Raw genomic sequence first — 14,013 nt, forward strand, 5'->3', positions numbered from 1 at the left:
TCGCCGATCTAGATCGACGACGTTTTTGTCAATACCCGTCGCTATTAACGACGCTTTTATTCAAAATCCGTCGCTATTAGCGAACCGCCATTAACGAGCCGAGCTCGAGCCAAGCCCGAGCATCATAATTTCCAAACGAGCCGAGCCCGAGCTTCAAACCTAAGGCTCGTAACGAGCTCGAGCCGAGCCCGAGCCAAAAAAATAGTTAAACGAGCCGAGCCCGAGCCAGCTACTGTTCGGCTCGGCTCGGCTCGGCTCATTTACATCCCTACAAGTCCTTAATCGACAGGAAATAAATAAATAAAATAAAATACGTATGAATTTCAACAATAATTCAATATTAAAAATTAAAGCATCCTTAAACAATTGTTTGATACAACCTCAACTTAAATTTGCAGCACGGCTTCAAGAAGATGGTAATCAGGAACTACCTTGGCGCATTAAGGAATCACAAATAAGCAGCACGGATTCAATCCAAAGACGTCCGAATCCTCTGATTATTATCAAGGACCAGAGGCATTTGTCTTCAGTAATACGATTTTCGTGGATTGTTCTGCAACAAGCAAATCAACGAGACACATGAGATGATTCTTATGAGAACATTTCTGCTAAATACATAGCCGAAGAAAAATAAACTGTATCTAAATATGAAAAAAAAAAAAAATCTGTTTCTAAGAATAAATGTACTATACCAAGGGATTAGGTCTATGGCGATAACCGAGCATCATTCGCTTCTTGTACTGCTCATATATGTCATCCTCAGCAGTCACCTCACCTGGAGCATGAGCACCTACGCCCAGGTTATCCTTTTTCACATCACCTGCCATAATTGGTGCAGCAATTCCACTTTTGGAGCTCCCCAGGCCCTCACCTGCAGTTCAGAATCAAATTAAGAAAGAAATTCTAGTTGCATTCTACAAACTCTCACAAATGTCCATAAACAAAGACAATCAAACAGACATCCAAGTTATGCTGACGAATCAACTCCTACAACCTCCGGAGATAGTAGTGGAGATATACTTTTAGCAGAAATGAATTCCACAGGAATTACAGCAGTTGAGACCTCCCATATAATAACATCAGATAATTTAACCATCATGTTTACAGCCAAAGCAAATTAACAATGGGCAGTATTGAAACAATGTAATTTCACAGACATCACTCTTCAAATAAATTATCCACTGAGGTATCAAATATATCTCGGTACGTGTGTCCTATGATTGCTATTAGCTTAAGGTTGAATTAAATATAAGACACAACCAAACCAGGAAATATGTTCTCACTATCCATTAAGAATATAAAAAACGAAAAAGCCTTGACCCTAAACTGTAAGATATGCTCTCAGAGCATCTTCACTCTTGATAGACTAACATATAAAGAAACGATTTAGAAGGGTGATTCTGAGAAAGAGGCTCACAGAAATGTTGATAGGATAAATGAAAAATTAAGAAAATAGTAGAACAAGGAAAACATCATATTGGTTGCCTACAATTGACCTCCAAATACACGGGACACAAGACGAAATCTATTAAATCATACAAAGTGAGATCACAATTCATGTGTCAATGTATCATCATTGCGATCCCGTCACTTTACCTTCCTTCCAGCCCATTTTCGACAAAAGCTTGTGACCAACATTATCTGCCTGGATTTTTGTTCTATCTGCATATTCCTTTGCAGCTTTCATCACAGAAGCATCATTACAGGTAGCCATGAATTTTTCAAGTTCCTCTAGTGGAATATAATCACCCATGTGGTGCCCTTTCTTAGAAGAGGCTGCGCATTAAGAAGACATCATTAGTACAAGTAACATTATAACTTTTGAATGATACAGCACTAAACTTGGAATCCAAAAAAAAAAGTTCATTGTCGATGGAAAGGACAATAATACAAAACATGGAAAACCCTAAATATTAATCAACCTTGGAGAGCAGCAGGAGGAGGCATCTCATCCTTTGATGGTTTAGGAGGCCTCAATTTTTCTTCTTGTGCAGCCTTCTTCATGTAAAATTCCATCATTGCTATAGGGTCTGAGGCAGTTGGGGTACTTGCTTCACCTATCAATATTTGGCACAAAAAAGATAATGAGTGATAAGGCCAAATCTTACAAAGATTTTAGGGATTTAATTTTATAATATTTGTCCTTATCTAGACTTTTTATCCCTAATCATATGCTTAATTGAATTAATAATTATAGATTTAAATAAAATAAGAAAAATGATTAAATTTGGAAATAAAATAAATCTACAAGACTTCAAAGAAAGAAAATACCAAAGGAAAAGAAATAAAATATTCTTGTATTTTATTATCTTGATATTATTTAAGTTTTGATAAAGATTGAGTCTCATATTTGAAAATAAAATCTACAATATTATTTACAAGGGTTAAGTTTGAGATGGGCTTAAAAAGAAATTGGAGGATTAGGCCCATGAAGAATTATAAAAAGCAGAGTACGTGAGCAGAGAAGGGGGAGGCGCAACAAAAGAGAAAAAAATCAGCGCGGAAGAGAGAGGAGAGAAGCGTGCAGAAGAGAGAGACAGAGAAGGACAGAGAAGAAAGTAGAGGGAACGGAAGTGAACACCAGAGAAGGGGAAAAGAGGAAGGAAGCGTAGAACAGAAGGCTACAGGGAGGAAGAAGAGAGAAGAAACAGAGAGGAATTCCTCACACACTACAAATCACTGAGAATTCCTTCCACTCATTCTTTATTTTGTTTTCTTTTATGAACTTAAATATGTGTTCTCACTTTTCTTTTGATTTCATGGAATAATTTTCTTTAGACTAAAACCACGAGAGGGCCAAACAATACTTTGTTTGATATTTAGTTTCTTTTCAATATATTATTTTTTTTATTTTAATTATTGATTGACGTTGGTTTAATATTTCTTGTAAATAGCCTGATCAACTATTTACATGTTTGTTGATTAATCACGAATCGGAAGATGATTGATTAAATATAGCAACAAAGACGTCATCAACACATGGTTAAACTGACTAGAAATAGTATTCGGTTTCAGTGTGCGGTTTTAGGTGAAAACTGAAATTCCACGAAGATTTAATGCATTTAGATCTAATTAAATTCAATTAGAAATAATTGGACTGTTAGATTTAAATAGGTTTATTAACTCGAGGAGTCGTTTAGTAAATAAAATTGGGGATTTCACCATGATTGTCAAGAATTAAATAATTAATTGGATTTTAACACGTGTCAACATAGTAGAGTTTGGTACCGTTGTGTGTCTTAGTTATTTATTTGAATTTGAATCCTTCCTTGATATTTGAATCTCTCGTTTTTAATTGAAATTATTTTATTTAAAGTTCAGATTAATAATCCACATATCATATTTTTATTTATTTTGTCTAGTTTAAGTTAAGTGATAAAATTCTAGTAATTAAATATTAGTCTTTGTGGGATCGATATTTGGACTCATCATCCATTTATTATAACTTGACCTAGTCCGCTTGCTAGATTTATTCCCAACCGAGATCGTAGGTCAAGTTTTTGGCGCCGTTGCCGGGGATTAATTTATTTAATATTAGAATAAATTACTTATTTGAGACAAGACATTTTTTCGAATTTTTTTTTCTAATTTATTTGTTTTATTGCGAGGTACTTCAAGATGGATCATCGAAGAGTGTTCACGAATTTTGCCCAAAAATACTCGGAACCATTCTATTCTGCTTGGGAGAAATTCAATGATCTGGCAAACAATTTTCGGTTTCATGATTTTTCAAACTACACTCTTATTCAAATTTTCTATTTTGGTTTGGACGAGACAACAAGAAGTTGGGTAAATTATGGGGCTTTGGCAACTGGTAGTCACTTATTTAATAGGGAATACAACAGTGCGATGCACTTGTTAAATGATATGGCAGATTTCGACTACCACTGGCATTGTGATCCCTCACTGCAGGGTTGGAGTCACCAATATCCTACACAATTTTGCCCCGATTTTGTAAACCAACCATTTAAGCAACAAGAAGAGCGTAGTGCACATTTAGATGAAATCATAGCCCAGTGGAAGAAGATGGTCAACTCTTTGTGTTTCATCGATGAACAGATTGAGCTTCTAATGCAACCAGTGTCCGAAATCAACCAAGAGGACGAAGCGATTTTTGTTGATCAATTAATGACCAATCAGGAAGAAGAATTCTATGAGCAACCCCTATGCAAAGATGAGGCAGGAGTGAAGCTGGAGGAAGAAGAATTCTTCGAGGAATCCATACGCAATGAGGCCGAAGTGAAGCTGGAGGAAGAAGAATTCTTCGAGGAATCCATACGCAAAGATGAGGCAGAAGTGAAGTTGGAGGAATTCCTATGCAAAGATGAGGCAGAAGTGAAGTTGGAAGATGTAGAAGAACACAAGTCGAAGGATTTGAACTCATATATTGTCTTACCATATATTCCACCAGCAGATTCTTTATTTCCATCAACGCAAACTCAAGAATATTACATCATTTACGAGCTTTATCATGGATTGGATTGTTCTTCCCCTAAAAATCAATTTTTGCCGAGTGTTCTTGGAGCGACGAGCTTACAATGTCAATATCATGCCAAGCTTGAGGGCACACATAATCAAGACCCATATGTAATATCGTATGATACTTACTATGGACGGAAGCCGCTATTTGAAGGCTGCTTCTCCATTGTCTAGCTATAGACAATCAATTTAGCGCTTGTTGGGAGGCAACCCAATGATTTATTTTATTTCATTCCATTTTGTTTTTTTATTTTTTTATTTTTTCATTCTATTAAGTTAATCCTCTGTGATTTTGGTGTGTGTAGGGAATATTGGAATGAAGTAAGATGACTTAGACTCTGGAAAAGCTAAACTGTTGAAATAAAAGATTTCCAGCACTGAGGAATTCTACCATCCCTATGTAGCACTCCATGGAATTTAAACAACACTGTCAGGGAAGTGTTCTCTTATTATTCTGCATGCAAGTTTTATATTCTTTCTGAATAACATGACACTGAGGACAGTGTAAATCTAAAGTGTGGGGGGAATTTGTGTTTTGTTTCACGACACCACACTTAGCATGTGCTTAAATGTTTAATCCTCGAGCATAAAAAATTTTTCTGGTTATTCTTTGAGAAACTGCACTTGTGATTACAAGACATACTAATTGACTTCCTATATTTTTGATCACTCAAGAAATTGAATCATACCTAGAACTGATTGAGATAAGCTGTAGTTGTACCCGAAGGATTTGAGCACAAACTAGTTTTGTATCATATTTTGAGACATAATCTATGCACTTTAGGTCATACTTATATGAATTAATCGTGAATTGGTAAGAGGTGGGCTCATAAAAAATTCGAAAAAAAAAAAGAAAAGAAACAATCTAGAACTTGTCTGATTATCCTTCGAGCCGAAAATACGGAGGAGAATGACTTAGGGATGATTTAGGCGATCTTTGGACCGTTTGAGCCTTTCGAGCCTACCCAATGCATCATTCATATCCTTAGTATTCCCTTTTGAGCCTAATAAATCGAATGGAGTGTGTCAAAGACATACAATTAGCCCCCATTCGTATCCCTTCAAAATCCCACATCAACTACCCAATTTTAGCTCATACACTATTCCTCTACCTTAATTTTGAGAGAAATAAACTCTTTAGCGCTTTAAAAATTTTCAATAACTCTCATGTGCCGATAGATAAGAAAAATTGGAGGAGTTTGAAAAAAAAAAATCATAAAGACTGAGGAAGGAGTTGATGAAAAGATATATATAATTATAAAAGAAAAGAAGGAGGAATGAACGTTGTATGATGTGGTGATTGAGAAAACTAAAAGGGAATATTGTTGAAGATTGAAAAAAAAAAGCTGGAGGAAAAAAAAAAAAGAAAAAGAAAGAATGTAAACGAAAGTCCAAGGAATATGAAAAAATTAGATGGAGGATGATGAAACTCAATAAGGAGGAAGATAAGAGATGAAGGAATGCGCTGAAGGAATAATTATTTATTTTCTCTCATTTTGAATATCCCTACCTTTATTGTAGCCGTGAGCCGTGGCCTAACATTATAAGCTTGAAAAGACCTATTGACCGGGTCATATTCCTCCAACATTTAGTGGAGAAAGGTATGAAAGACAAGCTTATGGAGAGTTTCTTTAAAAAAAAAATTCAGAAAAATATGAGCACTCCTTGAACTAAAACATCTTTGAGGAATATGAGTTTTGACTTCCACACTACACACGTCTCATTATCTTGATCTTTTCTAGTGAATGCTTGAGTTTTAAAGTTGCAATGAAAGTGAATTTTATGATTTTTGACGTGAGATCTTTTGATTGAGTATGACGGAATTTAGTAGGTTGAAAAGTGTTGATTGTGTCAATTTTGTGGTGAATCATTGAATATTCCTCGATTATATTTTTATTCTCTGATTTGTTCGAGGACGAACAAAGGCTTAAGTGTGGGGGGATTGATAAGGCCAAATCTTACAAAGATTTTAGGGATTTAATTTTATAATATTTGTCCTTATCTAGACTTTTTATCCCTAATCATATGCTTAATTGAATTAATAATTGTAGATTTAAATAAAATAGGAAAAATGATTAAATTTGGAAATAAAATAAATCTACAAGACTTCAAAGAAAGAAAATACCAAAGGAAAAGAAATAAAATATTCTTGTATTTTATTATCTTGATATTATTTAAGTTTTGATAAAGATCGAGTCTCATATTTGAAAATAAAATCTACAATATTATTTACAAGGGTTAAGTTTGAGATGGGCTTAAAAAGAAATTGGAGGATTAGGCCCATGAAGAATTATAAAAAACAGAGTACGTGAGCAGAGAAGGGGGAGGCGCAACAAAAGAGAAAAAAATCAGCGCGGAAGAGAGAGGAGAGAAGCGTGCAGAAGAGAGAGACAGAGAAGGACAGAGAAGAAAGGAGAGGGAACGGAAGTGAACACCAGAGAAGGGGAAAAGAGGAAGGAAGCGTAGAACAGAAGGCTACAGGGAGGAAGAAGAGAGAAGAAACAGAGAGGAATTCCTCACACACACTACAAATCACTGAGAATTCCTTCCACTCATTCTTTATTTTGTTTTCTTTTATGAACTTAAATATGTGTTCTCACTTTTCTTTTGAATTCATGGAATAATTTTCTTTAGACTAAGACCACGATAGGGCCAAACAATACTTTTTTTGATATTTAGTTTCTTTTCAATTTCAATATATTATTTTTTTTATTTTAATTATTGATTGACGTTGGTTTAATATTTCTTGTTAATAGCCTGATCAACTATTTACATGTTTGTTGATTAATCACGAATCGGAAGATGATTGATTAAATATAGCAACAAAGACGTCATCAACACATGGTTAAACTGACTAGAAATAGTATTCGGTTTCAGTGTGCGGTTTTAGGTGAAAACTGAAATTCCACGAAGATTTAATGCATTTAGATCTAATTAAATTCAATTAGAAATAATTGGACTGTTAGATTTAAATAGGTTTATTAACTCGAGGAGTCGTTTAGTAAATAAAATTGGGGATTTCACCGTGATTGTCAAGAATTAAAAATTAATTGGATTTTAACACGTGTCAACATAGTAAAGTTTGGTACCGTTGTGTGTCTTAGTTATTTATTTGAATTTGAATCCTTCCTTGATATTTGAATCTCTCGTTTTTAATTGCAATTATTTATTTAAAGTTTAGATTAATAATCCACATATCATATTTTTATTTATTTTGTCTAGTTTAAGTTAAGTGATAAAAATTCTAGTAATTAAATATTAGTCTATGTGGGATCGATACTTGGACTCATCATCCATTTATTATAACTTGACCTAGTCCGCTTGCTAGATTTATTCCCAACCGAAATCGTCGGTCAATGAGCATTCATTGAAATGAAATAAATCTAAATGGCCAAGTGGAAATTCAAAATGAGTGCATTTCAAACACATAAAACACGCCTTCCTGACCATACAAAGCAATAAATATCCTGCTACAACAATACTGTGGTATATAGGAACGACAATACAGTAAGGTCCAGTACCAATTTCCAATACTCCTTATCCTAACATACAATTATGCAACTCACAGGCATGCAGCAAATTTCTCCCAGAAATTAACAAAACACTTCATAGTGCCTCAAAAGTCAAAACAATTTACTGCTCCATACAAAAGCATATTCTAAGTCATTAAGTTTATTCAAAGAACGTGCAACACTAAAATACTGACAGCTGCAACTGCTTAATTCAGAGAAAATCATCAAGGCAACTCAAGTTTTTCGTTACTATAGAATATATTTTCCCAATGATGCAGTAAATGAAAGCTAAACAAAGATCTGAAGAACAAAATTGATTTCAGGGAGAGTGACCATTTTTTCCGCTTGTTGTTTGGGATGGATGAGTATGTTCCATGCGCTCTGCAGGCTCGTACAAAGCCGAGGCAGGAGTTTGATATTTTGAATGCTGATGATGTGACCTCTGAGAAGTACCCCCTGAATAGGGGGTTGCAGCGCCTAAACCAGCACACATAAGGAACCAGATTACAATGCAACCGACTTGAAAACTAAACAGTTAAAATCATAAATTTCATGCTCAGGAGGGCAAAAATTTCTGTAGCATGCTATAACCACGGGGTACCACAGAAAAACATTGAAAAAGTCAAACAAGGGATAAAAGGGGACAAATTAGAAACTAATCACTTTATCGGGGCACAAATTACAAACTAATGAACAACTTCATGATAAAATCTTAACTCTTATCTCATCATGCAACAAAGAGAGAGGGGGAAGCTAGATGCTGCCATTAAATACCTTAAATTAGGTTTGAACTACAACACCAATGTGGTCCAATCAATCGCATCCTCCTCCCTCAATCAATTGAAGACACAACAAATTAAGAAATGATACATACAGATCAAACACCAAAAGAGCCTGGCTATTTGAGAAAAGGATGCATCTTATGGAACGATAATGCCAACTAATATGTTGTATCAATGACCTAGATAAGGAAAAATTGCTTCAACGAATCCACTTCGATTCAGCACGGAAGGGTGGTAGAAGCCAAAAAGAGGAGAAATTCCTCACTAATTAGAAGGGTATACTTTAGGATTTGTGTTTCCCAGATGACACAATTAGAGTTGATGAAGTAGGAGAGAGAAATAAAAAAGAGACACAACAAATTTTTGTTATATACTTATGTTAGAACATACCGGTATGATATAAGTGTAATCGTATTTAGTGGAGTTGATAAACATATTGAACCATTTGTTTGAAGGCTAAAGAAGATGAACACATGATTCCAGTTGATACAAAAGCATATGTTCAAGATCATGGAGTAGGTTACAAGAATTCATAATATACTGGATAATGTGATTTCAGCATTCGTAAAAAATGCACTGAAACAGAACGTTGGAATACAACTCATAGCAGGAACTATAGGATCAAAACACCAACCATTTTGTGATGTTTGGGAATCCGTACTTTGGTCCAAAGCCTTTTGCTCTTCATTCAGTCGATACAAATAATACTTGTAATCCGAACAGTTTTCATCAAATAAAAACCTGCACGCAATGGAATTAAATTGAAATCCGAAATGTTTACACTAAGCTTAAAGAAAAGTAACAGAAAAAATTTAAGAATAAACAAACTGTAATCCTTACACAACATTTAAAGCTAAGTGGCGAGTAAAAGAAACAAAGGAATAAAAATAAACCAATCATACGACAAAAGACTGTCATGACCATGTGAAGTCCAACTTAATCTATATCCAGCCTACTTATCTATCACAAATCTTCCTACTTGACATTATAGTGCATGCTACAAAAATCATTCCCCGTCACATCATTAGATTGCCTCAATACTTAACAAATCTCACTTACATACAGGATACAATAATTTATGTACAACCCCCAAAAAATATAAATGTAGACACGAGACAGCATTTGCATTTGGGTCTTAAGTATATTTCTATCCAATTTTAATCATATAAAGCAGTCTTGCCAGAAATTGATAATAAATTTCCGAGCAGCCTCCAGTAAAGAAGACACCTGAGACGAAAAAGCTGAATGTACGCATAATAGATATCAATATTCCATTATTAATCAGATCGGAGTGGTAACATTCTAAATATTTGCTAGTAGCCAGCTTTATGCCCACTTGATTCAGAAAGAATCTCACACGTTGCATAAACCACACAAACTAAAGAATCGTTCTTTTTAAGGCAAAACAGATTTCATGAAGCAGGAAAGCCTGTTTGGTTTAATTTTCAAGCTGATGATGACGCTGGATCTCAACTCCACAAGATCATTCTAGCATATATGGTATTAAAATAATCTATCAAGAGCTACAAAATTATCAACATAAAATAATCCATGAAGAGCTATAAAATAATCCTTAGGTGAAAGGCGCAGCCAGGAAACCCCCATGCGCCAGGTGCAGGCCTTGCAAAAGGCGCACCTATGCACATCAGTGCGCGCTTAATGAAAACAATGAATAACGTTATTCTTCTCATGGAATAATCTCATTTTCTTTATAGGAAATACATGTATCTCAGTTGCACAAATTTATTTCTAAAAATTACGTCATTTAGACAAAATTAAGCAAAGCTCAATAGAGGTCAGACATAAGAAACTAAAAAAAGAGCATCACTACCCACATACATCAATTTTCAGAAAACACCACAAAGATCATATAATGATCTAAAGTTGAATTCACAGGGACAACCAATTCTATAAGAAGGTAAGCGGCTCTTAACATAGACAAGAAAAGAATACAACATACTTGAAGGGAGTATCTCCAGGGTTTTTTTGTCGTGTCACGTGCTCAAACTGCCTTCCATTTTTAGCCACAAAACTCGCTAGTTTCTCCGCTACTTTCCTCACTGCCGGATCACTTGGCAAAGGCGGTACTGCATGTACTTAATAAACTGATTAGTAACAAGAGAATTATCAAGTGCGAATTACTTTGAAGCAGGCATGCCAAAGTCTCCAAATTTTTCTGTATCTCCTTTCCTTGACAAAGATTTTCCAAATCTTTAGTCTTAAGCTGCATTCATCAGATAGAAGTAACACAAGAATGTCTTACCCTACCTTTCAACAAGCTCAGGCAAATACCTAACGATATTTTGCCAAATTCTGACATGGACTAACTACAATTAAAGCGAATTTTCAAGAAAATAGCATCGCATATAATGATGACTTACCAGCCAATGCACGTCGTAACTTAATGGAGCGCCAATCAAAATAATAAGAAGCGGTGTAAAAAAGTACAAAGGAAGTATGGACCAAAAACATCTGGTCAATAAGAATCGTGGAAAAACACACAAATTTATCAACTAAAAGCATCCAGGAGCCAGCCTCAAAATAAATTAAATAGCATCATGAAACATAGTAAACCAGAGGAATTGATCAAAATGAAAAGGATGACGTTGAGATACGACAAACTTATGCAATTATTAACATTCAAAGATTTGAGGAAGAACTAAAAATTCTCGCATTATAAAAAAAGACTGATTGGAAGGATTCAAAACAATTTACCAATCCGCACAAGACTACTGGACAAAGGTAACACACACTCACACTCAGCAGAAAGACATACCAAAGTACGAGACTTTTGGCATATAAAAAAAAGTAGAAAATGAATTGAGATATTGGTGTGAGCGAACCAAGACACTCGTAAATAGTTGACGAGTGGCTAGGTCAAAGCTCAGGTCGAGCAGACCAAGTACGGATTGAGTAAAGTTAAAGGATTTATTGAGATAACCAATCAGAGTTGTAATATGTAATTTTTTTCATTTTAAAAAATTATGCAAGTCATCATATCATAACTTAAATCTTTGAAAATTAATTTTCAAAACTGGAGAGAATTTGCTTGATTGCATTGTCCAGCCTTAAACGAAAATCATGCACCAAAAATTGAACTTGTCTAACTAACATCCTGGCCGTTATATTTTTTCTTCCTTTTTTTTTTGCCAGGTTGAACTCAACTCTGCACAATAATTTCCTACATTTTTATAAATTAGATAAGTTCAAATTCCAAAACACTACCAAGCATATAATGAGCATTATCTTGGAACATTACACTGAACAGGCATAATCATGAGAATATAAATAACAAAGATCCTGCCAGATTCACCAGGTACGCACAAAAATATAGAACATGGAATAAAAAAGGAAAAGTAGTTACCAACATCAGCTTGAGACCGCTGTTCAGACGCACCAAGCTCAGCCAATTTTGGCCGCTTCATAGGTCCATCACCTGAGGAATTTCCAGGTTCCTTTTCATCTCCATCCTCATCTTCATCAAATTTAACAGCGGGTGAAACAAGTTTTGACTTTTGTTTCAAACTGAAGGCAAGTTTTCCACTTGGAGATTGGATAGTTTTCTGGGGGTTAATAGCCTTAAAATTCAGAGTCGAATTACTATTGACTGTTTTTGGGTATGAAGTTACAGATGTACTTGAACCAGAAAAAGACTTCTCCAGTACTTCATCCTTCTTATCTTTTTCCTGTTGAAGTTGTTTGAACCTCTCCATGAACGACCCATCATTAACAAACATGCCACGATCTTTTGCTTTGTCCATTGCCTAAGTGACAAGTATCTTTCACAGCTTGCAATTACTCACTGCTAAACAAGAAAGCTCACAAGCTATTTAGCCAAAGAAGTCGTCCATCAGATAACTCTTGCTATTAACAGGATGCACATTTTTTTATGTGGATGCATATTAAGAAAAAAATTCCAGTTTCCGAAATGGTCATTTTCATGGAATAAATGAAAATCACCACTCAATGAAAAATGAAAACTTCAAAAAGAATTTTCTTTAACTGTCAAGTGTCAACCTAAGTTAAATATCTTTACGCACATATGATTTAGCAGTGACATAACAGTGAAGAAATAACTTTCATTTCGAACTTAAAATTAGGATCTATATCGCTCGAAGAAGCAACTGCAACTGACTACAAAGGATTCATTTCTGAGGGATATGCAATAATGAGAAGACCAAAAGTCCCACTTTTTAAATGTACCTCAACTTAGTTAGAAGGGCAAGTATTTCTATCAAAGTAGAATTATATATTACAACTCAAACATAACATCTTCCATGGAAAAGCAGCAAAACTAAAAGAAACACCCAAACTCGGCAGATTCAAATATAAAGGTACAACCCTTCATTTAAAGGGCAACAATCCTCTTTCAGTGACCTTCTCCCATTTTGATCATAAACAAGCAAAAGGGGAAAAGAGAGAAATAAGTATGAAAATATAAATAAGCTAAGCTACATTTTTTATATTGAAAAATAAGTAGCAAAAAGGAAACCTTGGTAGAAAATTACAATAAAACAAATCTCTAGGAAAAATTCGCAAATCATAAAACCACTTCAGTCGATCATGAACCACTTAAAACTATAGCTAGAACAAGTCGGACGCTTCAATTTACAAATAAGAACGATAAAAGGGGGCAAAACGGACCAAAACGATAGAATATAAATCGAAATCTCAAAAATCTGAAGCTTTGTAGCTGTAGCAACAAAATTCAATCTTTTAACGCGAAAACAGTGTCGAACCCCCGAATTTGAATATTAACATCAATTGATTGATAAAAGAATATATTTTTACCGGAACGGTGAAATCAATAGGTAATTTGGAAATTGTTGATGCAAAAGATCAAAATCGGAACCCTAATCGGGTCTTTTCCCCACAAAGCTGCAACACACTGAAGAGTCTCGTATGATATCTAACGAACGCGCTATTCGTTGTTTAAAAACATCGGAGAATCCCGACTCTCTCTATTTAATGGTGTTATTATTATTATTAGTTATTATGCACACGCATCCGTGTGTACAATCATTTTAATTATTAATAATTGATTAAAATAAAATTTGAAAAATTATGAAAGAACTAAATTGATATTTGAATGGTTGAAATAAAAATAAATAAATAAAAATATGTGTTGAAATTTAAAAAAAACAAAAAAAAATGTAATATTAGTACCATATAAGGATAAAATTGAGAAAAAAGTTGGTGTCCTCTCTAGGTAGGTATTATCATGCCCTCACACTTCATAA

At 34.5% G+C, this 14,013-nt stretch overlaps 1 protein-coding gene and 1 long non-coding RNA gene across 5 annotated transcripts; one reads left to right on the forward strand and one right to left on the reverse strand.

Annotated features, from left to right (window-relative positions):
- Nucleotides 1-317: 317 nt before the first annotated feature.
- Nucleotides 318-13,725, reverse strand: LOC140811438 (SURP and G-patch domain-containing protein 1-like protein). 4 transcript variants are annotated; one of them, XM_073169323.1, is made up of 9 exons: nucleotides 13,565-13,725; nucleotides 12,138-12,578; nucleotides 10,734-10,860; nucleotides 9,408-9,514; nucleotides 8,325-8,468; nucleotides 1,923-2,057; nucleotides 1,597-1,776; nucleotides 693-871; nucleotides 318-553 (listed from the first exon to the last, which is right to left on the reverse strand). In XM_073169323.1, exons 2-9 carry the CDS (start codon nucleotides 12,532-12,534, stop codon nucleotides 527-529), a joined length of 1,296 nt encoding a protein of 431 aa, XP_073025424.1. In that variant the 5' UTR covers nucleotides 12,535-12,578; nucleotides 13,565-13,725; the 3' UTR covers nucleotides 318-526. The 4 variants fall into 4 exon arrangements, with proteins under 4 accessions (XP_073025424.1, XP_073025425.1, XP_073025427.1 ...); XM_073169324.1 differs by having other exon boundaries at nucleotides 12,138-12,575; nucleotides 13,565-13,722; XM_073169326.1 differs by having other exon boundaries at nucleotides 12,138-12,599; nucleotides 13,565-13,712.
- On the forward strand, nucleotides 9,521-11,635 carry LOC140811439 (uncharacterized). Its single transcript, XR_012113459.1, has 2 exons — nucleotides 9,521-10,505; nucleotides 10,625-11,635. It is a non-coding gene; the product is annotated as an uncharacterized lncRNA (long non-coding RNA).
- Nucleotides 13,726-14,013: the final 288 nt, after the last annotated feature.

Source organism: Primulina eburnea, chromosome 14 (assembly GCF_022965805.1).
Source record: "Primulina eburnea isolate SZY01 chromosome 14, ASM2296580v1, whole genome shotgun sequence".
NCBI classification, from domain to species: domain Eukaryota; kingdom Viridiplantae; phylum Streptophyta; class Magnoliopsida; order Lamiales; family Gesneriaceae; genus Primulina; species Primulina eburnea.

Bases quoted from the DNA above. Each gene is read 5' to 3' on its own strand.
- LOC140811438 (XM_073169323.1), bottom strand. From the start codon at position 12,534: ATGGACAAAGCAAAAGATCGTGGCATGTTTGTTAATGATGGGTCGTTC. The intron at 872-1,596 runs GTAAAGTGACGG...TCTGAACTGCAG, and splicing joins GAAAATGGGCTGGAAGGAAG to GTGAGGGCCTGGGGAGCTCC. The intron at 554-692 runs GTATAGTACATT...TGCTTGTTGCAG, and splicing joins GCCATAGACCTAATCCCTTG to AACAATCCACGAAAATCGTA.